This window comes from Pecten maximus, chromosome 4 (assembly GCF_902652985.1).
Source record: "Pecten maximus chromosome 4, xPecMax1.1, whole genome shotgun sequence".
Lineage (NCBI taxonomy): Eukaryota > Metazoa > Mollusca > Bivalvia > Pectinida > Pectinidae > Pecten > Pecten maximus.
In genome coordinates, this window is record NC_047018.1 from 14,786,024 (window position 1) to 14,813,584 (window position 27,561).

The following is a 27,561-nucleotide window of genomic DNA, read 5'->3' on the forward strand; positions in this document are numbered from 1 at the left end:
TAATCTGAATTCCCATACGTATAAAGGTATAAAGGTAAATGGCTATAGCACGATTCATAAAAATGTTGTTCACAGCTGAAGTGCAAGTATAGCCTGTTTCACGAAAGTTAATCGCTTGCTGTGATGTGAAAATCGCTAAAGTAATATATAAATAATATATATAAATGAATTATATTCCTAATTATCAACACAAAACTTCATCATATATTGTTCCTTCCTGTGCACAGTTAGTGATGATAAGGGACAAAGCTGTAAGCATTCAGAAGGAAAGGTAGGATAACTTAAAAGGGCATCAGCAAACATTAAAAAATAGAAAGAGGGAGGGGGAAATAATTTCAGCCAGTTTAGAAGTTTAAACCTGGGTAAGAGAACATTATTGTTCTGTGTGTATGTTCTTTACATAAGAATTTAAAAAAAAAAAAAAAAAAAGGTGGTTGTCGCATGTAGTATAACGGAATATACCGGGAATAAAAAGTCAACAATTAGAGATAAACATCCAGTTATGTGAGAGAATCATACAAAATTGTAGAATGTAATGGTTTACAGTATTCTTGTCGAGCCAAATAACCTCTATAGCAGCAAACAGATAGTTTACTTCACTTTCAAGTGTATACACAATGGTATATATACCTGTACATACCTGTATGTTGACCAAGTCGATCGTATATACCCTTGGGAGTTTTCAACACTACGGACTCCTTATCAGAAACATCAACAGCAGCTTGCCTAAAGTCACTATTAGGGAAAAAGTATGATGATAGAGACGATTTCCCTCTCAATAGTAACATCATTCACCCCCAACCATTTTATTTTCGGCTCCACTGTAAATATTTTACAATCTTCTAATATATGCCTTTGATTGTCGCTGTTGCCTTCGATGCATTGAAACATATGAGGCAACTAAAGATGAAATCCTGTATTCTAAAACATTTTACACTACGCCAACAAAGGCAGATTCAAAGTCTATGAAATGGGAACGAACCTGTTGCCTGTGCTTTTACTTTAACGTTGGTTTTGAGATTGGTTAGCTTGTTGTCAGTACAATCTGATCGAGATGGATGTCATACCGTCGTGTATGGTGTAGCATTTCGGTGAGATAGCTCTATAAAGCGACTGTTTGTGCAGGTGACAATTTTCTTGATACAAAACTCGACCCTTACTAACATTATTTTTCTATCGTGTCTGCAAAAGTTATCATCGCGTGACAATGATTAAAAAAAAAAAAAAAAACTTCAACGCCGCACAGCTAGGGGGAATAACTTTACTCTGGCTTAGGTGGCAGATGTCGGATTTGCTACATGAAGATCGGAATAAGCCAAGAAATTACACATGGTTGACGGAGACACCAAAATATAACCACCGTTTTTACGAATAAACGTCAAGATTTCCCGACACCAAAATATCTCAAAGTAAGGTATTAAAAATTGCTTGTCCCATCAATCATGCAATGCAATTAAGAAAAAGTTACTCTAATCTAAAACTCACGTTTGGGTATAGCCATTGTAATATATCATGAGAAAAATAAAGACCTTTAATATTTAGTCTGTTACACGGACATCTTAAATATCGAAATCCTTCTTGGTGCATGCACGACTGGGACTATTGACCCATCGCCTGTATGATACTAATTACAAGTCGGTGTGATTATACGTATACTCTAGTAAACAATTGGTAATTAGAAAGCGGAATATTTACCTCAACGCAATATCGATTATAAAGATCGATTGTTATCTGATATAAATGGACAATCTCTTAACTGTACTCAGACTCTGAGACATCTGATACGCCTGCCATCTTAGAAAATGTTATTAGGGCCCGAGTGACGAACTAATATTCCACTTGACATTACCAAGCAGAGCTTTGACGGGCAATAAGATATGATGGTTACAGAGTAACAATATATCAACCGATACCAATATTAATCAGTGTAATCGGATAAAAAGGAACCAGATCGACGGACATCCCAGACAAGACTAGACTATGTTTAGGATGCCACTCTTCTCGTGCTGCGGGCGATCAACAGTTTGTGATAGGGACAGTTAGGAACATCAATCTTGCCCCAAAAAAACATCAGACACTAGCTGGTTGTATAAAAGTTTAATAGGCAAACGACTTGTTAATCGACAAAATAAACAATATGACACACACGCGCGCGCGCACACACACACATACAAATATATATATACATAATGCACCATCACAATAACAACATGGTACTCGTAAATATGAAGACTTAATGAATTAATGCATTACTTTGTCGTTTTTAATTTAGGATGATAAAATGACTGTATGGGCTTACCTTCAGTTTGGAGTAATATTTTGAAAAGGAAAAACATCGAAATAAAAAAAAATCTGTAATTCAACACAAAATCGATAAAACGAGGGCACAATAAAAAGAAAAATATAGATTTGCACTGAAACCTAGGAAAGAGAGTAGGAAGACCAGGTGTTCCGGCAGTGTAAGCGTTGACATTTAATATTAATATTAATATTTAATAATTAAATCACAATTTAAACACCACAGGCACCATTTTATCAGATAACACCATTGGATTCAAACCAAGCTACATTTGCGTGTAAAATTGCCACATGAGGTTTAGCAGAAAATAAACAGCGCATACTGTACATTTTTAGCGATTTTTTATAAGCATAATTGCTACACGTTAAAACGAACGTTCAATATCTTGCATTTCGTTTCAAAATGCTGTGATTAGTCGAAAATCTGACATGCTGATCAAACAATGATAGTAGTATGTACGAGTCGTCCAATCACGTTATACAGGACAAACACTGATAGTTGTCTGTACGAGTCGTCCCATCTATAAGTTATACAGGACAAACACAGGACAAACACTGATAGTTGTCTGTACGAGTCGTCCCATCTATAAGTTATACAGGACAAACACTGATAGTAGTCTGTACGAGTCGTCCCATCACGTTATACAGGACAAACACTGATAGTAGTCTGTACGAGTCGTCCCATCACGTTATACAGGACAAACACTGATAGTAGTCTGTACGAGTCGTCCCATCACGTTATACAGGTAGTCTGCCTGACTCGACCCATCAAGTTATACAGGATAAACAATGTACAGATGTAGTTGTCTGTACGAGTTGTCCCATCAAGTTATACAGGACAAACAATGATAGTCGTCCCATCACGTAATTGAAATTATGCAAGCTATATAGTGTCTACCAAACCTGCAGGGTTATAGATTTAGATAAATAGGAAAACGTAATTTAGATTGATCTCGGAACAATCATTCAAAGGAAGTTGGGTATCCATTAGATTCTCAATTTAAATCAATATGTTTTTAAGTGACATTCCTTGTTTTGTCTCTTTCTTCTGTCACGTCTGTAAGTTTTGTTTTTAAATTGAGTTTTATTGCAACTGAAGAAGACATTTCAGATATATAGGCCTAGCAGTGTTGCAATATGAACATTGCAGTTGTTTGGAAATCGAAGCGCATGTCTATAACTTGTGTCTTGTATCGGCTGAAGTCAATTAATGGAACTAGCATGTATCACTGGTGGTCACTAGGCAATATATCAAATTATACGCTGAAGTGTGAGCTGTCAGAATTCTTACGTATTGTTGGTTAGATCTGGATTACAAAATGTAGCTGGTCTAATGAATTCTTGTCAATTAAAGCAAATACGTCAAGATAAAACATAACTTTAATTTACTCCATTGATACATTGTACTTCCGAAATCAATCGCTCCTAATCCGTCAACTATTGTCAATAAGAAATATGAATATATATTTATTACATAATGCGTTTGATTTTCCTGAACTATATGCTATATTTTCAATTATGATACCTTTCCTTATTTTACACTATATAAAAAGTAGACAATAGAAATGCAATTTGAACCACAACCTCAAAAAATGCTATCAACCAGCTGGTTAAAAGACAAAAGTGCTATTTACCCGAATGAACGCATTCATATTTTCGCGTTTTTTTGTTTTTGTTTTTTGTTTTTTGTTTTTTTGCTCCGTTCATTCGTCACCAAGACGAAGCAGACACAGTAATCGTTCAAGGGAATGCTTCAGGAACATTTCGGAAAATAGCTTCATCTACAAGTTTCGATAATCTGAATGAAGAAATGCTAGAGAGGATTTTTTTCTGAAAAAGACAACGCTAACACACAACGAGCAATGGAAACGCCAGTTAGCATACTGAAAGACTTATCATCAGTTAGTATTGGTAGAGGATATAAAGACTAGTTTGAGAAAAAAAAATGGAATCATAATGATTTAAATGCTGGTATTGTAGCGGGACTGGACTGGGTCGATCATCGGTGACCAGGTAGTTCAAATGGTAGAGCATCCGGCTAGTGTTCGGAGGTCCCGGGTTCGAACCCCGGTCTGGCCGCTACATTTTCTCCTCTCCTGTTACAAAATTGGCGCCCAACTAAAATACCCACGGTGGTGGTATAAGGGTCTCGTGTGTCTTCGAGGGCGAAGACTTGGAAAAAAGGAGGGAGGTGTGTAGCGGGACTGGACTGGGTCGATCATCGGTGACCAGGTAGCTCAAATGGTAGAGAATCCGGCTAGTGTTCGGAGATCCCGGGTTCGAACCCCGGTCTGGCCGCTACATTTTCTCCTCTCCTATTACAGTATAATAAAACAGATATTGTTTCGGTATTTATGGAAATAGCACTTTTATTGTCCCCCTTGACATTACTTGTGTAAAAGTATACCTAGAATTAAGAATAATTCATAGTCATGCAATTTTAATTATTAGCATTTATATTTTATTTTAGGGTTTTCTGCTTGTCACTGTGTAATGTAAAATGTTGATACATGTAAGTAATATATCTTACAACTCAAAATGCTTCATTACTGTTGTTTCATATGTTTCAGATCTTCCCGGACTCTTTCATCAGACTTTATCCCGATAAATATGACGTAGGATTCACCGTGTCCAGCCTTTTCTTTCATCAGAGAGAGACCGGAGTGTGTCTGGTTATCCAGGACAGATATCTTGCAGATGGCTTCCTGGACGGCTTTTGGGCCTTTGCAGGTGACCAAGACAGTAACTTTTCTAAAAGCATCGTTATCAGCAGCCAAGATAACTTCAGATTACTATTTACAAAACTCCGTCAAATAAACGAAAATGGATGTAAAGTTGTGATAGTGCACTGTGAGTCAACTTCAGTAAAACGTGTCATCGAAGTGGCAGAAATGTCAGAGCTTTACAAAACTGGTTTCGCCTGGGTTCTAGTAGATTCCAGAATTACAAAGTTAACGGATATAGTGCTTCCGAGTGGAATTCTTATCGTTTCACCGAAACAGGATACAGAACATCTATCTGAAATTTTGAAGAGAAGTCTCACATCTTTACAAACTATCATTCCGTCTGTTTATTCCCAGCATGCATCAAGTTATTCAGATTTCCGGGATCATCTATATAGGTAAGTCACATATTCCCATATGTCCGATTAACAAGGTCATTTTCATCTGGTTTACTGGTAAATGTGCAGCTTTTTCTTTTTTCCTCACATTGCTGAAAGAGGTATATGTGGGTACATCAGTACTTATAAAAAGACAGTAATTATTCAATTTAGAAAATAGAGATTTGATTAACTAATGACCATATATATGTAGGTCGATACAGCAACAAAATGATATTCCGGTAGTCAATCTGTATTGGGTACCTAAACTTGATATTTCATAACTGATGTCTGTGTTGTGTATTTACAGTTCTATAACAGCTCTTGAATACAACGAATTAAACACAGGTCTCTCATTCGACGCAATTAATAAGAGACGTTGCAATATAACCTTCCAACTCTTGAACAAAAAAGGCAACAGCTCAGGTAGCAGCTCTTCGAGCTGGGCGGATGTAGGACATTTCACAAACTACATCAATACTTTCAGGACAATAGTTTGGCCTGGCAGTACAATTTTTGGCCCTTTGGTGAACGAGGGACAGTTGTATCGTGTTGTCACGAGACCCGCCGAACCGATGGTGTTTATCAAAAATAAAACTGACAGTTCTGACCCCTGTTTAGGTGAAATTAAATGCTACAAATCAGTGGGATACAGTTCGAAGTTTCTTCATCATCCAAATTTGTCAGATGACGTACATACAGCACTAGGGAACGAGTCGTACGAGATGTACTGCTGTAGTGGCGTTGCGGTGGACTTACTAGAGGCACTTTCCATAGATCTCAATTTTAACTTTTTGTTATACTTCAAGGACGACAACGACTACGGAACCTATGAAAATGAGAGTTGGACTGGAATGATGGGAGATTTAACATCCGAAAATGCTGATATCATTATTGGAGCTTTTAGTATCAATACAGAACGTTCCGAACACATACTTTTCACGGAAGCATTTCACATTTCCGGTTATTCAATGGTTACACCATCGGCACGTACGAAACCCGCGATAGACGCCTTCCTGGCGCCTTTGGACTGGTCGGTGTATTTCTGTATATTTCTTAGTGCCACTGTTACTGGATTTGCAACTTCCATTTTAGAATGGAATAGTCCATTCGGACTAAATCCTTGGGGCAAGAAACGAAGTAAGAACTATACGTTGGGGTCAGGACTGGTAATGGCATTTTCGGTGTTGTTTGGACACACTGTCAGTACGAAATCACCAAAGGGATGGCCGAGTAAGGTACTGCAGAATTTCTGGTCGGGATTGGCCATTTTCATCGTGTCCAGTTATACAGCAAACTTGGCTGCCTACCTAGCCGGCAACATCGGCGAAGATGAGATTAGCAGCATTTATGACGATAAGGTAAGATATAGTAGTATACATTGGGTAAAAAGGAATTTTAGAAGGAAATCATTATATATTTTCTTCGATAAGGTCTATCCGTATGAAGATACTCAAGGCGTTGATATTATGCTTGTATTTGTACATGACAGATTTTATTATATTGTGTACTTTACATATCCTTTTTTTTCTACACCAGTTTTTGTTGGCATTACTTTGAGTTGATTGTCTAATCAAAGGTATGTTACCATTATTGTATTTTTTGGTTCATTTCACGATTTCAGTAAGCAGGTTGTTGCGTGCCAATGTCCACTTGGTAACGAATATAGCCATTATGCAGATATAGTACAGAAATTGCGCTTGATTAATATTTATCCAGAAGATAAAAGGCAATAGACGTTATAATTGATTAGACAGATCTGAAATCCATTGATGTTAAATGATTCATTTTCATTGAAATCCGGACGCACAGATTTCCCAAATGTTAAATATGCATGTAAATATTGTCTCGAGAACGACTTCAAGTAATTGTCTCAATGATATACCATGAGTGTCACCAAATCAACGCACGTGTCTAACGTCAGGAATACAAGTGTTTGTGTCCATAATCACCTGCATTAATCACTCCATTATCACGAATAATACCCAGTCAAACATCGTACTGAGTTACTTAACAATAAACATGCTGATTTTAAGATTAAATGACTGTGAGTTTGATCACATAAAGAACAGTAATTATTTTTACCTGCAGCTCAATTCAAAATCCGTGTTAGCCATAAAATCAAGCGCCGTCGTCCAATACCTGAGTAAAGTCAACACACATCTGAGTGGGCGATTGATTGAGAGAGATTTCCAAACCATCTCTGACGTCATTTACTATCTGAGGTAAAGTTTGTGATTAATAGTAACTCAGGATTTAATTATTTCAGACAGATAATTATCCTGGGTGTTGTTTTATATTCTGATTCTTTTATTTCCTTGTGTTACAAGACACATTGGAGAGTAGACATATACAATAATATAATAGTACAGATAGTGATGGACAATCATACCATTATATCAATCAACAATATATATATCTTTATATAGAAGAACACATTACATGGTATATCATTAAATAATAGCACAATGCAATACATTTACTTAAATGATGTCATTCATATTAAATGATAATCACAGTGTTTATGCACTGGTATTTTAACATTCACTGAAACGATTACTTCTATTGCCACAAAAACGATACCAAAGTCCGTCCCAAAACCTACAAAGTTCCTTTTATCTGAAGAATCTTTTATCAAAAGATCCGGCCGAAAGGCAGCTCTAAGACGATTCCTGGCTTCCCCTACAACTGAAAATTACAATAATTTTAAAATTTGGAGGGCGAAGGCTCGGCGATCTATTAAGTCCGACAAAAAGAATAGCTGGAAGGAATACATTTCTAAAATATCTTCAAACACATCGTCAAAAAAGATATGGGATCAGATACGAAAAATAAGTGGAAAACGAAAAACGGCACCAGCATCCCATCTTATCAAAAGTAACCAAATCTTCTCTTCTACATCTGAAATTGCAGATGCATTTGCTAAACATATAGCTCAGAACTCATCCGCCAAAAATCACTCCAAAAAATTCCAAACTTTCAAAAAAGACAAAGAAAAGAAACGTCTTAACTTTAAATCATCCAACACAGAAAGTTACAACAAGCCTTTCGATCTCCAGGAGTTGCTTGAATCGCTAAAAAGATCGACCGATTCAGCAGCTGGGCCAGATGAAATTCCGTACCAATTCCTGAAACATTTACCAGAATCATCATTACGATGTCTCTTATATATTTTTAATCAAGTATTCGCTTCCGGTAAGATCCCTGAATCTTGGAAGGAATCAACAATTATTCCGATTCCAAAACCTGGTAAGGACGCCAATGAACCAAATAATTATCGCCCTATCTCTCTAACAAGCTGCATCTGTAAAACACTTGAACGGATGATAAACAATAGACTAGTTTGGTTCCTTGAATCCAATAATATTTAGAGTCCACTCCAAAGCGGATTCAGAAACCGCAGAGGAACAGTAGACCACCTGGTCAGATTAGAAACTTTTATTCGAGAAGCTTTCGCAAAGAAGGAACATCTTGTTGCTGTGTTCTTTGATCTGGAGAAAGCATACGATACTACATGGCAATATGGTATTATGAAAGACCTGCATGAAATTGGTGTACGTGGGAATCTCCCAAAATTCATTTCAAACTACATATCTGACAGACATTTTAAGGTTCGCGTTGGCTCAACGTATTCTGAAACAGCTAAACAGGAAATGGGAGTCCCTCAGGGTGGGATCCTTTCCGTAACTCTTTTCGGTCTGAAAATCAACAGTATAACTAAATGTCTCGGTAAGTCAACTGAAGGGTCTCTATTTGTTGATGACTTCTTGATCTGCTATAGGTCGAAGAACATGCATACGATAGAACGACAACTTCAACAATGTTTGGGCAAACTACAAACATGGGCAGATGAAAATGGCTTCAAATTTTCCAGATCAAAAACTGTCTGCATGCACTTCTGCCAAAAACGAAAGCCACATAATGATCCCGATCTAACATTAAATGGAAGCAAAATTCCAGTTGTAGAGCAAACCAAATTCCTCGGACTAATTTTCGATTCAAAACTCTCCTTTGTTCCACATATTAAACACCTTAAGGATAAGTGCTCAAGGGCAATGAATATTTTACGCGTACTATCCCACACCGACTGGGGTGCGGACCGTGAAATGCTCTTGCGCCTTTATAGGGCACTTATTCGATCAAAACTCGACTATGGGTCCATCGTTTATGGATCGGCACGGAATTCTTACCTGCAAATGTTGGATCCTATCCATAATCAAGGATTACGTCTAGCACTTGGTGCTTTCCGAACAACACCAGTGCAGAGCCTTTATGTAGAGGCAAATGAACCATCTTTAAATGACCGAAGGAAAAAACTTACGCTTCAATACGCCGCCCAATTGAAATCCAACCCGAAAAACCCGGCTTTTGATCTTGTTGTCAATCCGCAATACCGAAACATATTCACTCAAAACCAAAAACTCTTACCAACATTTGGCATTAGAATTTCGAATTTTCTTCATGAACTTAACATAAGCTTAGACAACATAGGCGAATACACCGTATCGGATGTACCGCCATGGCTTGTCGAAACACCTGATATTAACCTTACTCTACACGTGAGGGCAAAATCGAGTGCATTACCCGAAGAACACAAATCCTCCTTTCGGGAATGCATTAAAGATTTTCCCGATCACATTCAGATCTACACTGATGGCTCAAAAGATGGAGTAAAGGTCTCTGCAGCATGCTATTCCGATCACCATTGCTCTTCAATCCGCTTACCAGATGGTGCCTCTATCTTCTCTGCGGAAACATGTGCCATCGATTTGGCCCTCGACCATATCGAGGATCAACGCATTAGAAAGGCAATAATTTGTTCCGACTCTCCATCTGTCCTTCAGAATTTACAATCACGAGATCCAAAGAATATACTCATACAAAACCTTGTTTTACGAATATCTCGTATCTTAAAAAAATGCAAAATAACATTACTTTGGATTCCGAGCCATGTCGGAATTAAAGGCAACGAATTTGTTGACCGCCAAGCTCTAAATCTGCAACAAACAAATATTAAAATACCATATACAGATTTCAAACCTGTAATTAGTTCTGCAATTCAGAGTAAATGGCAGCAACGCTGGTCTCTCGAGACGAGCAACAAACTTTTTAAAGTACAACCAAAAACTTAAAACATCAAAACCAAATCGGAAGGATCGTAGAGAGGAAATAGTCCTCTCTCGGCTCCGTACCGGGCACACATATCCTACTCATTCGTTCCATTTGAAACGAGAGGATCCACCGATGTGTTATGCATGTGATGCTCAATTCACAGTGGAGCATTTTTTTAATAGAATGTTCCGATTTCAAGCACATTCGTGATAAATACTTTCGAGTCCCGGACATGAAAACCCTTTTCAGTTCCGTGGATTCGAAAACAATATTTAGCTACTTGAAAGAAATCGATCTATTTTATAGACTTTGATGTCTTTTACGTTACTGTCTTTGACGTTCTATTTATAACAAAGTTCACATAATCTATTCGTACATATTATTTCATATAATCTATTCGTACATGTATATATTTTACCATTTTTAACCAACTTTTTTATCATTATGATCTAAATATACAATACGGATGCTTTTAAAAATGACAAATTTTATCTGATTTTAACTTTAAAAATAAAACTTGTTAGTATATTGTTTGGCCCTAAATGACCCTAGTTGTCGATGGGCCGTAAAACACAAACAAACAAACAAACAAACAAACATTACAATGACCACTATATTTTCAAGATTTTTTAAAAGAAGCCCCAGGATAAAATCTATATGAACACTGACATATTTATTAAGTATAAATAATATTCATATACATTTATCATAAATGCATAATAAAGTAATACAGTATACCATATGTTTCATTGATAATACAAGCATGAGATACTAGTACTATAGAAACGGTAAATAGTGCCACTGCCTACTTTAATTATATACACTCCTATTCGCTCCTATGCTGGTAAATCAACTAATTATTCATTGTTGGTGATGACCAAAATCTTGAAAGAAAAGTCAAAATGAGTTTGTTTTTGTCAAATTGCAATTCCTGTTGCATCAAAATATTGTTGGTTCTCAACGGCAATCTTATCGGAAAGTTTTTGTTGTCCATTTGGATATCTTGTTTCGTCAGAATATCCTAGCTTTATTTTTTTCCAATTGAATTTTCTGATACATCACAATGCTGCTTTCCTTAACCTTTCCTGTTACATGTAACTAATAATTCGGAATGTCATTGTTATCCATCCATTATAATGATATACAACATGTACATGTATATTAGAATGTCGTATCTTACATATCGCTGTTGACCACTATGATTCGCTGTTATGTATGCTATCAACATTGATGACAAGTCGTGTTTGTAATCACGAAGCCATCTTGTTGGCGACTAAAAAATCGTCTGGCTCTGTGTTATGAATATAACACCCGTACAAACTATCTTTAGATATTAACAGTGCGTAATCAGCTCATACCTAACATCTATCTAGTGTATTTACAAACTATATCATTAGATGAAAATAGTCCCTAATTACAGTATGCTGTAATAGTATACCACTTTTTATCGATTACACGGTAACCGTTTACCTATCGGTTTACTGAAAGCTTCCCCAATCAATGTCTGACTTACCAGACTAAAACAAATAGTATTGGTTGCGTTTTATCTCGTCCATATACTGTGTATACACGGCAGGTGTTGTATTTATTTAGCAGGCAAGTTGAATCAGCGTAAAACAATATGTTACCGGACTGTCGATATTGACATACATATAACGTTATAATCACTCACTGATTCCATGTCTGTACTGGTGTTGTATAATACCCTTCTGTACTGAATATGTACATTCCAACTCCGTATGTGTCCTGTTAACTCCGACATGTGGCGTCTTTTAATTCAAAATAGAACGTAACATAAAGTTTAAATAGAATTCTAGAGATATATTAAAGTCCTAGAACTGTGTAAATACTAGATATATATAGAAATCCCTGACCGATCTTAATCGTAATAACATGCAAATTAGATTCCCATATAGGGCTCCCTAATCCCATAATACAGTGCGAAAGCTGATGTTCGATGTAAACAAGACAATGCTTGAAAGAAAACAGCAACTGAGTGCATGACAAAATTAGAGAGAAAATGACCAGGCAGACCGTGCGTAATTGGTACAGGTGGGATTTGTTTGTGTGTTATTTCAATTTCAAAATATTGTATTGTCGACGCAACAAGTATCAAACAAAGTTAGATAATTATCAAAATATGGAATTGACAAAAGGGCACTCTAGTCTCACCGGAACCAATGTGACATAGCAGCCTCTCTTTCAATATTATTGCGTTACTCGTTCCAGTACAGACTTTACACAATGCTATTTATAGGAAAGTATTTTCCTGGTCAAGTTTGATACAATGTCTAATAAAGTCAATGAAGAAGGAATAGACATTTAGAGGCAAAATGTATTTTTGTGTGAAATTTGATACTCTTCTCGATATCTCATTTATTATTATCTGACTGAAACAAGAAGCAGGCCGAAGGGAGATAACTCCGAGATATAATATATATATTACCGTGTTTGGTTATTGTAGAAGTGGAGGGCCCGAGGTGTACTTGGACGACACTACCATCCTGGAATACGCAGTCTCTGTGTACGATACAAATTGTTCCGTTATCTTTTCCGGTCGGGAGTTTGGAGAGAATCTGTACGGCTTTGGCCTTAACAAAAACGATGTCTGGCTGAGGGTAGGTCTACAAAACGATATACTTTGATGACATGAGAGACTTTGCCGAACAACAGTTGCTATGTTTTTCCTGTTTGTCAAAGGTCGTCAATTTTGATACTAGTAGAGTTAAATATGTTAATATTTGTATTTATATGTTAAAGACATCGTATGTGTAAGTAATAATAATATCAATATTTTTCACATGGTGTATAACACGATGCCTACGATGTTACAGGACCGCCTCTCCGCACTCATCATGACCTACCTGGAGAGTGGATACATTGACGACATCCAGCGGAGGTATGTCAACCGCCGTGAATGTAGTTCCAAAAGAAACACCTACATCAAGTATGGGTTGGAACACACGGGTGGTCTCTTTATTGGCTTGGTATGTGCCGTATTCTGCGCCGTCATGCTGATTGGACTAGAGCATATCATCTACCTGTACCTCGTGCCTTTCATCAGGAATAAACGCTCCAACAGCAAATGGAAAAGTCGTAACCTCGAGTTCATCAATCAGGTAGTAAAACCCGGCCATTATTTGAAACTGCGTAGAATCATTACCTGAATAACATTGATTCGCTTGTTAATTACAGCTTCCTGTCGGTTCAGTTGTGTAAATGTATGATAACTGTACTGGTAATGTATAATAGCAGTACAGGTAATGTAGTCTTTCTTCAATTATACAAATGCATGATGTCAGTACTGGTAATGTATGATGGCAGTACAGGTAATGTATGATGACAGTACAGGTAATGTATGATGACAGTACAGGTAATGTATGATGACAGTACAGGTAATGTATGATGACAGTACAGGTAATGTATGATGACAGTACAGGTAATGTATGATGGCAGTACAGGTAATGTATGATGACAGTACAGGTAATGTATAATAGCAGTACAGGTAATGTAGTCTTTCTTCAATTATACAAATGCATGATGTCAGTACTGGTAATGTATGATGGCAGTACAGGTAATGTATGATGTCAGTACTGGTAATGTATGATGGCAGTACAGGTAATGTATGATGTCAGTACTGGTAATGTATGATGGCAGTACAGGTAATGTATGATGACAGTACAGGTAATGTATGATGACTGTACTGGTAATGTAGTCTTTCTTCAATTGAACAAATGTATGATGACGATACTGTTTATGTATTATGACACGACTGGTAATGTATGATGACAGTACTGGTAATTTATCATGACACTACCGGTAATGTAAATTAATGTATGATGACTGTACTGGTAATGTATGATGACTACTGGTAATTTATTATGGCACTACTGGTAATATATGATGACAGTTCCGGCAATGTTGTCTCTCTTCTATTGTATAAATGTATGATGACAGTACTGGTAATGTATGATGACTTTACTGGTAATGTATGATGACAGTACTAGTAATGTATGATGACTTTACTGGTAATGTATGATGACAGTACTGGTAATGTATGATTACTTTACTGGTTATGTATGATGACAGTACTGGTAATGTATGATGACTGTAATTGTAATGTAATATATCTCCCTTCAGCGTCTCTATCGGACTATAATGAGTCAAAAACTGGTGTCACCTCAACAGACAGCTCGAGAGATGGTCAAACTTATGAAGGATAGACAATTCGCTAGACTATTCCAGAAAAACGAGCTAAGCAGGCCAGTAAGTATATAACACACGCGTGTAGCAAACGTTGACAAGTTTCTAAGCGCATTTTATCCCTTGTAATTTTATTGTTCGTCACGATGCATACGTGTTCTTATTTAGGATAGTTGCCTGGAAAACAGTCAATTCTGATATATTACGGCGTTTTATTTCAATTTCATCCAGATACAGTGTTAATTTATCTCATGATAAATTAATAAAAGAATAAATTAATTAATCAATATAGATAGCGAGGTCTATAGCGGAAGCTAAAGTCCTAAAGTATAACCCCATCATTTTCCAGAAAGTTCCGCCACAGAACGACACAACCGGACTACGGTTTATGGATCTCACTGACAGTATCATGAGGTAAGTCTGACACTATTAAACTGTGTTTGGTCTAGCTCTGTGAATTTGGTTTCGCCAAAAGGAATTTGCCTCTTAGAAAGATGGTTTCAAAGTACGCGCGTTGAATATTACTTTTCCATTTTAAAGAATAAACAATAATGTTTTAATCCAATACAAAGTAGAATAATGAAAAGCGTTTTAATGTCTATATCTAAGATGTGTACACAAACAGGAATCATTTTAAACTTTGCTTTATTTAGTGTAAGGCTGCACCTTCCGAGTACGTTAGTTTGGAAAACGACAAAAGTACATAATAAATTATAAACCATTTTACAATTTAAATGACACAATAGAGGCAGTGTTTTTGTATGGCGTTGTATATGTGTAATGATAAGAGGTTTTGGTACCACATACACAATGTATGTATACATGTCATTTATTAAAAGTAAGCTTAGTTATTGTGCGATTATTTCCTGCTTTTATTGCCACATATTGCATAATCTAAGTTATTTTACTGTTATTTGCTTTCATATCATTCCCACCACAGATTTCAGAAGTCAGTCTGTATAATATTATCTTCTACTATTTTACCATAGATCTCAGAAGAACCAGGAAAAGCCGATATATGACACTAACGAAAACAGTGTCATCTTCTCAACATCGTCATCCGGGGCACTTTATCAGGTCGCGGAGGAAAGCGAAAACGAGAACGAGGATTCCTTATTTGATAATGTAAAGTTCACAGTTGAGGACGAACAATCGTGTGAGGAACAGGAAACGCCCATTGGTAATGTCTCGTCAACACTAGTGACAGTCGAAGTCTTACCCAGTTCTCAGTCGACACCAAACAATCTTAAACGTTTAGAGGAAGGCGGCTTAGACACTCACCAGGGCAGCAAACCGGATGCAAGTCCAAGGGTGCAGGTAAATTGTTTATGGAAAAGACACGCGTCGGCGAAATATCCCGTCCGGGAGGCAGATCCGGTGATACGAGAAGCTAGGACTAAACGGATACTATCTGAGACTATTTCGGATAATCGGATATTCCCCGAGACAGTCTTGGATAAGAAATTTGCAGATAAAAAATTTTCTGGAAAAAAGTGTCCGGAGAAAAAACTTTCAGACAACACTTTTCCTGATAAAACTACGCACAATGATTTACACCGAAAGTTTGGAACATGGCCTTCTCTTCCGGCCATGGAAAATCGTTCACCGGAAGTATCACACCGGAGAAAAGAAAGCCATAAAAGTAGTCCTTCTATGACGTCATCGATACTTGATCAGACAACGTTAGACACCGCGAGACTTATATCCTCTCCTGGTAATGATTTCAGCGATTCCGGGGATAATGATAATGTCAATTATTACAAACATTCCTTAAAAATGAAGGACAACCGAGTAAAGTCGACGATTAGACGGCATGCGATAGCAAAGTTCCGTCGACAGTCGTCGTCAGTTTTGGATGAATGCGCAGTAGATGCACTCTCGAAAGAAGACTTAATGGTCCTATGGAAAAGATCTGAAATCGAACTTCAGACGAAACTCAACAGAGTGACATTGCAGAATGCACATTTGAAAAAACTTCTTCGGATGGTTGATAAAAGACGGGCGAGTAAAGGGAATGAGGAGGATCTAGACTCAGAGTTATTGTGTACTCGGCTGTGAAGTAATTCGGCGCAGACGTTAAGAGTGATGATGGTTAGGATAACAAAAAAGTAGAGGTGATGTTGTATACTGTGTTTAATACGGATTGTGAATTCCCTGAGCTTGGTTTACGTGTCCCGACCTCGGTTCATGTATCCTAAGCCTTGCTTAAATGTCTCTGAGCTCGGTTTAATGTCCTTGAGCTTGGTTCAAATTAATAACGTTCATTGCTCTCACAGTACGGCGACTTTCAGCACCACGTGCGTCCGTCCGTAATTGCACAAAATATGAAAAGTGTGTGTGAAGGGAAATAACTGCGATTGATTTTGTCTGACATATTTTAAGATGTCATCTGTTTTTTTTTATATCAAATGTATTGGTTTCTCGTGGTTATGTGGTGCTCTGTTTGTACACCACTCATGTTTCTGATAAACTTAGCATTTTCAGTCTTTGTAAGAATATAATGATAAGTTAAACAAACTAATGTTGAGTGAGTATATATAGGTTATGCTGAGCATCGCTGCATTACCGTAAAAATGACCTGTGCCAAATCTTCATTTTCAAACTACTGTTCAGACTAGAACGATATATTTATCTGTTTTTACCACCAACTAGAACTCCCTGGATGTCTTTTTGTATAACATATCGGGTATCTGATGAAGGTATTAACGATGTTTTACTATATTGTATTTCTGATATTTTCCTGGTCAATCCAATATATGTATATATAGGCTAAACTTAGATACTTTGATATCGAGTTTATAGTAATCCATAAAAAATCTCATACTATATCACTCGTCTTCCCAAAAGGTAACTTGTCTTCGATTTGTCTTGTAATGTTTCATGCATCTGATTTTATGTGTTGAATCCAAGTTTAAGGAATCAGGAAAACATTTTGTAGGTATATAATACAGTTAAATCTAGCAAAAAAGGTGAAAAATAGGGTATTTTATACTTCAAAATTTAGGCGAAGGGGTTACATAAATTTCTGTTCTGATTAGAAAATAATTGCCTAGATCAATTTAACTTCTAAATTTAAAAAGACTATGCTAGTTTTGTCAATTCAAAGAAGATTCATACATATCTGATAATACACTATTAAGATTTTGCTTTGATTTCTTATATGTATGGTCAAAAGAGCAGAATTCACCTAAAATCACATATTATGTCAAATTCTTATCTTTGATCAACAATAGCTCAAAAACAAACACCAACATATTAATTTCTTTTCATTTTTGATATCTCTGTATTCTTCCCTTTAAAATGAGATTTAACATTTTAGTTAGGTTTATAAAATTACTTTTCACCATAGCAGATCCTTAAGAGACCACTTACGGGAAGTTGAAATAAACGTGCGGACTCCCTGATTAGATATACAATGTAGATATGGTCCCTTAATATACATAATCTTAAATAACTTGCTATAAAAAGTGCCAATCATTATGAATAATACGTTAAAAATACATCTATACAAACACTGCAAAATATTTTTTCTGTGTATTTAGTACCTAGTAATGGTAATGCTTTGGGGGATTTAAATGGTTGTTTCAACAGAGGGCCGCCTAAGAAAGACGGTCGCTTGGACAGATTTGATGTACTGATACTTAGATGTTGAGACCAAGGATTAAGGTAATCGACTGTAAACTGATATCGTATCATTTTACTTCATTACAGCAAAATATGATTTAAAATGAAGCACTCCAATTTTTTTTTCAAATATCATACTGTCATCGTATAATTATTGGGTAACAAACGTATTAAGTGTACTAAGATAACAAACTGAAGTGTTTATGTACCCTTCCATATTACTGAATGTAGGAGATCGCAATCGAATAGCAGTACTCTCATAGACTTAGAGTGATCTCCCCTTCACCAACGTGTTTGGAGGAGGAGTTTTTATGGTACCGAATCCCATTCTATTTTATAGACTTTGATGTCTTTTACGTTACTGTCTTTGACGTTTTATTTATATAACAAAGTTCACATAATCTATTCGTACATATACATATTTTACCATTTTTAACCAACTTTTTTATCATAATGATTTAAATATACAATACGGATGCTTTTTAAAAATGACAAATTTTATCTGATTTTAACTTTAAAAATAAAACATGTTAGTATATTGTTTGGCCCTAAATGACCCTAGTTGTCGATGGGCCGTAAAACATAAACAAACAAACAAACAAATGGTACCGAATCCTATTGTGTAAAGAATAGCCCCATTATCCTGGCAGATACCGTGTGTAATTAAGTTTAAATGAAGTCTGATGAAGATGTTAATTATTTGCTTGTTGTGTATGAAATGTATTTTATTCCCTTTCTGATCTATACGTGTTTTCTACTCGTCACTACAATTGATGTAACATGGACGAATTCGGATGCAAAATTTTTAGATTCAGATGTCTTCTACAGCTGATTTTATTAACACAAGATAAATTCATCTTGTACAGTGTGCATGCGAGAGAATGTCTTTCATTATAAGGAAATACAGCTGATTTTAATAACACGATATAAATTCATCTTGTACTGTGTGCATGCGAGAGAATGTCTTTCATTATAAGGAAATACAGCTGATTTTAATAACACGAGATAAATTCATCTTGTACTGTGTGCATGCGAGAAAATGTCTTTCATTATAAGGAAGTGCAAGTCGTTTTATCGAATATTTGCTCATTAACTGATCTAATACGATGGTTTCTGATTTTCAATCAGTCTTTGACAAATCTGATAGGATACTTCGTCGTATGTTTTCCACTATTTAATACCGTCGTATGGAGAGATCGACATACCTGACTGTACAGACATGCATATCACCACACATAAACATTCCACTCGTTTTTTAATCCAGAGTTTCCAAACATTTCGCCGCCATATTTGTAATGTGAATCATGTGATTTATGTCTCATTAGTAACTATTTTCAGCATGAGGATTGTCCTGTGTCATGCAAGATCTCATCAGGTCGCATGAACGCGGCCATTACAGATATAGCCGCAAAATGTTTTGAGTTTGATTATAAAATGGTAGGATTGATATGTCTGTGTATGTTGACGTGTATGGCTGTATGGACGAAAACATGCTTGCTGTTTCGATTTATGTGTTTTCTACCCAACGACGGTATTGCATAGTTGAAAACATGCGACGAAATGCCGAGCCAATGGCAGGTCGGCTTGAACCTCTATTTTCAGTATGGCAGGGATTCTCGATGTTAGTCCGCCGATATATCAGAGTTTTGAAAAGTCCGATTAAACTTAAGAAACCTTCGAATAACAATTGACCATATTTAATACTTAGAAACTCATTTTACAGTTTCTTGTATGTAGGACTGAGTTTGGCAGACTATTCCGAATTCACTGTACAATGTCGTGTGTGTGTGTGTGTGTGTGTGTGTGTTTGACTATTCGGAATTCATTGTACAATGTCGTGTGTGTATGTGTGTGTGTTTGACTATTAAGAATTCACTGTACAATGTCGTGTGTGTATGTGTGTGTGTTTGACTATTCGGAATTCATTGTAACGTTTCGTGTGGACGAATGTGCCGGGTAGACTTCGGAATTCATTGTACTGTTTCGTGTACACGACTATGGTTGACTATGGAATATGACTGACCGATAACAGCACTTGTCATATGCAATACATTATTTTATAACTGCCAAGTTTTACAAGTAGTCATATTTGTCTCCCAAACAGTTGCGTTGATGATTTATAAGTCACAGACAGTGTATGTGTAGGAGATGTGATAGTACATGTGCATTAATTTTTGTTGTGGCTCGACATACCACGTCATCACAAGGTCATCGGTGGAGTCGATATAGCAATATAACATGTACCACCAGACAAAATACATTTACATTTCAGAATTCACTTCGTATGACAATACGGTATCATGATACTTTTATCACGCAAGTCCCGTTTATAGTTCTCACAATATCCATGTAAATGTGTAGAAGTGGCTACAACACAAATTATATAAGGTGTTATGGAAAGCTGTTTGAAGCTTCCAATAGCGTTATGGCGTCGTACAAGAAAAACAAATGTTTACATAAAAATATTCAATATACTGTACTGATCAGACCATTACTGTTTATTTTACTTAATGTCTAGAGGTATGGGCTAGTGTTTCTGATCTTCATTGTGTTATTTACGGTTTATAACAATAATTTCCGAAGATTTAATGTGATTGCAAATTAATCTTAATCAAATCGACTGAGACTTTTGTTTTAGTAAGTGGATAATTAAGTATACAATTAAGTAACCATATAATTTGAAGAAATACTTATTTCAACATCTTCTTCTGTTTTATTGAAGTAATATTATCAATGCCATTGTAGGTACGCTAGTGCAACTTGTCCATTTTACTATCAAACATTGTCCACAATTACTGTTCGAGACGTTCACGGATCCCGTCCTACCATATCCTATATTTCATATTTTAGTTTATCCTGTGTTACGCTATACTCTCCCTTGTTTATTAGAGAGAATCAGAGAGAGACCAGTAAGGACGCAGTATTTGTCCAAATATCAAGTGAGAGTGAAGCTACCCATAGGTTACTGTGTGGCCCCTAGGAGTGCCACATAAGGTAGGTTTGTTTATGTCGAGTTCGACATTTCGATTTTAGATTATTCCTGAGCTAGATTTTGTACTTGTCTCGCCAGAGTATACTTATAAAATGACTGATCTTGTAGCTGGAAGTGTAAACATACCTTCTCTGATACTCCTGGCCCCACTTATTCCTTAACGAGCACACACCATTGCGGTTAGGAAATTCACATCCTTGGAACACCATCTAGCGCGTATCATTTATCAAAGGATCTTTATAAATTGATAAGCACACCCCAAAAATAAACTAATTTGTTTTATTTGAAAAATATTATTCTGTTGTATAGACGCTGATGTTGCTTTAAAATATTTTTAACACAGCTTTGACAGGGATGTAAGGCCGAAAATTGGTACTTAAACAGAATAGTCTCTGTGCAAACATTCTAGAATAGCAGACTATAACAGAAACATTCCCTTTGGACAAACACAAGGGCCTATACGGTTGTTACATAGTATTTCTAAAGCATTTTCGAACAATGATCAATGGTATTTGCCGCAAGTGTCCCATGAGGACAACACAGGCAAGACAAAAAATCCTGCCTCAATTAGTTAAAACTTTACGTGATATCGAAACTGGGGGTACAGAATATCCACTTTTGGTGGCAAGCTGAAGCTATACGTTTACATGTATATGATAGCGTATAATGATCTGTCACGGAAACTCTAGTATCGAGTGCAGAAATCATAGCAAAATGGTCAACATCAGGTTCATTTGATGGCTCAACGAGAACACTGTCCGGATAACGATAAGGGTTGAGGGATAGATGGAGGTATTGTTTCTCCATATGCAGACTTAAAGTGTGTATACACGTTGATATTATCAGATTGCACTATACAGATATGTACTATGCATCTTTCTAGAACGTTTGGAGATTAAGTATTGTTTATGTGACGATACGGATCATGGGGATCCCATTCTGAATGTTTGCTTGAAATTGTTGTTCTGTTCTATCACTTAAACAGTCACGTGACTGTAATAAATATCAGCAGCTACTCCCTTAATAAACCAAGTTTACCCATGTACATAACATAAGTTGGTCGATTCTCGAATCATTTATACTTGAGAACAAATTGTACATCGTTTTCTAAATAAACTGTGATGAATACGTATTATTTGTTTTATCATTTCAGTACTTTTTCTTATTGCGAACATTTTCCTGTATCACCTTCTCTTATATCGTGTTGTATCATTGAAATCAGCTGTGATACTAGAAAATGAACTTTTTATTTTGTCTATAAAATTGAGTATACCGTCTCACAAACTCAAAATTGATCATCAATATAAACTGCAACAAACAAAGTGTTACAATGTCTGACGTTACATTGTATTGTGTAACAATGTCTGACGTTACATTGTATTGTGTAACAATGTCTGACGTTACATTGTATTGTGTAACAATGTCTGACGTTACATTGTATTTGTGTAACAATGTCTGACGTTAAATTGTATTTGTGTAACAATGTCTGACGTTACATTGTATTTGTGTAACAATATCTGACGTTACATTGTATTTGTGTAACAATGTCTAATGTAACATTATATTGTGTAACAATGTCTGATGAACATAAACAACATTGTATTTGTTTTACAATTCTGATCAACCAAAGTTATTTGCCTGCCATCCATTTCATCCGTAGCGATAAGCTTGGCAGTCGTTAGGCTCCGAGAAGGAAAATTTCATAATTAAATTTAGTAAGTGTAATAGCATGTGGACGTTATTCAATAAAAAAAAACTTGAACATGAACAATATGATAATAATTGATAAATTATTGTGTCATTTTGATAAGACATTTTTACTGATAAAATTATCTTGTAAAACAAAAATGAAATAATTAGTATCCTATACATATTACGTAGTTTTGGGGGGTATAATAAGTCAATATATCCAATAAATGGTGAGAAATTGTCCAATCCTACCAATGTGCATATGATATAATACAAACGTTTTATTCGCTAAGAAGAAATAATCATATTACACAGAAAGAAGTAACGAAGACCGCAATTTTGCCGTTCATGGACGAAAATATATTAGGCTGCTTCTCGGTTTTAGTATCGCTACTCAAAAAGCACTCTGTTGTACTAAATTGCCCAACGCAGCCCTAGTGGACAGTTGCGAAACTAAGACCGAGAACCAGTTTGTAATCTAGTTAACGATGAAAAACATTAAATAGGGAATACCGACGTAAAGTATAGACGACATTGTATCGATGACAGACGATCGAGTACACTACTTTGAAGCTACCGATCGAGTGCACTACTCTGAAACTACCGATCGAGTAAACTCTTAATTATATAAGCTACCGATCGAGTACACCACTCTGAATCTACCGATCGCTTGCACTACTCTAGATCTGTAGCTACCGACCGAGTTAACTCAGTAGCTACATTGTACCGATCGAGTGCACTCTGAAGCTACCGATCCAGTACACTCTGAAGCTACCGATGGAGTGCGGGGTAGTTCAATTAGTACAATTCTTATATGTACGAGCATTACTGGACATAACTGACCGACAGTTGATATATCTGGTCCAGACTTCCTACGGAATCACCTGCTTATTTAACAGAGATATAACAGAGGATCGATACGCGAGGTCATGTCCGGTAAAGTTTGAGATAATAAATGTTGGCCTTATTCCACGTGATTAGTATATTGTTCAGTAAATACAATCATCTCAATTATTGTTGCTACTTACTACATTAATCTACATTAATATACCATACCCACCTGAACTATTGTAGTCACACCATACACAGTCATCTAAACTGTTTTTAACACACAATCATCTACATTATTATATTCACACAATACACAATCATTTGTATTCTTATATTCACACAATACGTACACAATCATCTAGACTGTTTTAAACACACAATCATCTACGTAATTATATTCACACATCACACAATCATCTGAATCATTGGTATCACACACCACACAATCATCTATACTATTATATATATGCAGTAACATAACACAATTAGCTTTTCTATTCAGCATTTTTTCAGATGTTGTTTCTCCATATCTGGGCGTACGTAGTTGGATAATTCTTGTTATATCACAAAATGAAATATGAAATACAGACATTAAACACAACAACAAAAGACGTAACAAAATAATGAATGTATCAACAACATTAAACATTAAACAGACCCAGCATCAGTTCAATACATGTAATAGATTTAGATACAAAAATCATCACTATTTACAGAAGCCAAATCCTGTACATTGTACACAAGGGTATCCTCGTTCAGATACATTTCTATGGCGACGTCGTGTAGAGGGCCAATGTTCGCGTCCAGATAAGCGGCGTATTTAGGTTTATGATCAACGTTTGGCTTCATTTCGAGTATCAATGGACACGAAGTGGTGTTACATTTTCGTACATTTAGAGTCGGTTGTCCAGATTGGATTAGGGATATCTGGGGGGAATTGACGTGAGGCCGACGACGCATCCTTCTCCACAGCAATACTAAGGTGGTCGATATCCACTGGACAGTTCTGTACCATCCTCAGATCCGGTAATCTCATTTAGTGAGTTATTGAATTTATCGGTACATATTGAACATATTCATGGTTGCATGGCTTTAGCAGCAGACAAACCTATGATTGGAAGCTGTCTATTAAAAAATGGCAAGTGAAGAGGTCAATGGAGGTTGTTTATTTACCATTAACTCCTTCACTCCGAAGCTATCAGACCAAGGACATACATCAACACACTTGTTGAGTTAGAGTGGTTTTGTAATGAAAAAGAATATGTTTGCTGACAGACCATTTGTCATTATGGAGACACGAATAGTACGTCGTCCACTCAACAACCGCATCAGTACAATACTATTAACATAGTTTATAGACACAATACAGTATTGGTATATGACACATAGATTTAACACAGAGATTTTCTGCACTCTACCACCAATGCTATAACACAGAGATTGTATACACTTTACCACCAATGCTATAACACAGAGATTGTATACACTATACCACCAATACTATAACACAGAGATTGTGTACACTACACCACCAATACTATAACACAGAGATTGTATACACTATACCACCAATACTATAACACAGAGATTGTGTACACTACACCACCAATACTATAACACAGAGATTGTATACACTATACCACCAATACTATAACACAGAGATTGTATACACTATACCACCAATACTATAACACAGAGATTGTATACACTACACCACCAATACTATAACACAGAGATTGAAAACACTTTACCACCAATACTATTACACATAAATTTTATACACTATACCACCAGTACTATAACACAGATTTTAGACTTTATATAACACCGGTATTATAACATATAGATTTTATAGTCTCTATATAACACCAGTGTTATTACACATATATTTCAGTCTCTATATAACACCAGTATTATAAAACATGGATTTTAGACTCTATATACATAATACCGGTATCATAAGACATAGATTTTAACTCTTTGTAACACCAGTATTATACCACCAAACACTGTTACACTACCATATGCCATACTGAAGTTTGATACATTTTTCTATTGATGTACGTATTTACTAGTTTTGTGGATTATGAATATTTTATTTAGGTTACGTTACAACAAAACTAAATAGCAAGCTAATTTATTTTGATACTGAAGCATTACATTCCCTGTACCTCGGAAATAATGAAGTCCATTGGATCATTTATTCCCCCACAGACCTGACATAATTTAGTTTATCGAACCTTATGTCAACGTGTGTCACCTGGTGCTGAGATTTTCCTTAACTTTGCCAGCAGGATGTCATTTTGTCCAACGTATATATACTCACAGACGCCCGATAACAAAGAACAGCATTCTGTATCACTAATCTATTGTGTCAACATGACATTAACATACGACACGTGTACCGGAAATAAACAACGTGTACTCAGACAATGTAACCACACTGTAAATGTACCGGGAATAAACAACGTGTACTCAGACAATGTAACCACAATGTAAATAGAACGTGTACCGGAAATAAACAATCAGACAGTATCATCACACTAAATATGGAACGTGTACCGGAAATAAACAATTCATACAGTATCATCACAATGTAAATAGAACGTGTACCGGAAATAAACAATCAGACAGTATCATCAGACTGAAAATGGAATGTGTAACGGAAATAAACAATTCATACAGTATCATCACAATGTAAATAGAACGTGTACCGGAAATAAACAATTCATACAGTATCATCACAATGTAAATAGAACGTGTACCGGAAATAAACAATTCATACAGTATCATCACAATGTAAATAGAACGTGTACCGGAAATAAACAATCAGACAGTATCATCAGACTGAAAATGGAATGTGTACCGGAAATAAACAATTCATACAGTATCGTCACAATGTAAATAGAACGTGTACCGGAAATAAACAATCAGACAGTATCAGCACACTAAATATGGAACGTGTACCGGAAATAAACAATTCATACAGTATCATCACAATGTAAATAGAACGTGTACCGGAAATAAACAATCAGACAGTATCGTCACAATGTAAATAGAACGTGTACCGGAAATAAACAACTCATACAGTATCGTCACACTGTAAATTGAACGTGTACCGGAAATACACAATGCATACAATATCATCACACAACAAATTGTACTTGTACTGATAATTTAAGGACTCTCAGTAAACAGGATTTATATTTCCATTAAGACTAAACACGTAAAGTTGCTCGGTAGCCTTCTCAACCAAGGGATAAAAGATTTAATGAGGGATTCTGACTATCACAATTTGATTGCATAGAAGCCATGGCTATGGCACTAGCTGAATTAAGTGCTGTGTTATTTTGTAATGTCTTGATTTGTGAATTATTTGGACTAAACAGAAATATAACATTTGACAGCTTTATTACGAAAACATCAATTTACTTTCCGGTGTAAAAGTAATTATTAAACCGAGCAGGGCTGAGCCTTGCTTGCATCAGATACCCCTTAAAAAGCGATCAAGAAAAATCTATAAGACATTTTTATGGAATATCTTCTAGAGAGCCTTCCGGTTGCGAGATGTTGAGATGGAAATTGGTTTGGTCCTGCAGCAAGGGTAGCCTACGTGTAGGTATTGGCTCCGAGAAGGACGCGTTAGTATCGTGAAAAGACTATACTCAGCTTGAAAGAGACTTATTTCCGTTTCAATACTCGGCTGGTAGAT

At 36.1% G+C, this 27,561-nt stretch overlaps 1 protein-coding gene across 1 annotated transcript in view; it reads left to right on the forward strand.

Moving 5' to 3' along the window:
* LOC117325330 (glutamate receptor ionotropic, NMDA 3A-like) overlaps positions 1-18,764 on the forward strand; it is a 70,883-nt gene extending 52,119 nt beyond the window's left edge. The window contains exons 2-9 of the mRNA XM_033881471.1: positions 4,869-5,419; positions 5,709-6,759; positions 7,490-7,623; positions 12,975-13,128; positions 13,345-13,629; positions 14,651-14,776; positions 15,063-15,127; positions 15,703-18,764. Coding sequence (XP_033737362.1) covers positions 4,869-5,419; positions 5,709-6,759; positions 7,490-7,623; positions 12,975-13,128; positions 13,345-13,629; positions 14,651-14,776; positions 15,063-15,127; positions 15,703-16,771 — 3,435 coding nt within the window. The 3' untranslated portion in view covers positions 16,772-18,764. The remainder of the gene's footprint in view (positions 1-4,868; positions 5,420-5,708; positions 6,760-7,489; positions 7,624-12,974; positions 13,129-13,344; positions 13,630-14,650; positions 14,777-15,062; positions 15,128-15,702) is intronic.
* Positions 18,765-27,561: the final 8,797 nt, after the last annotated feature.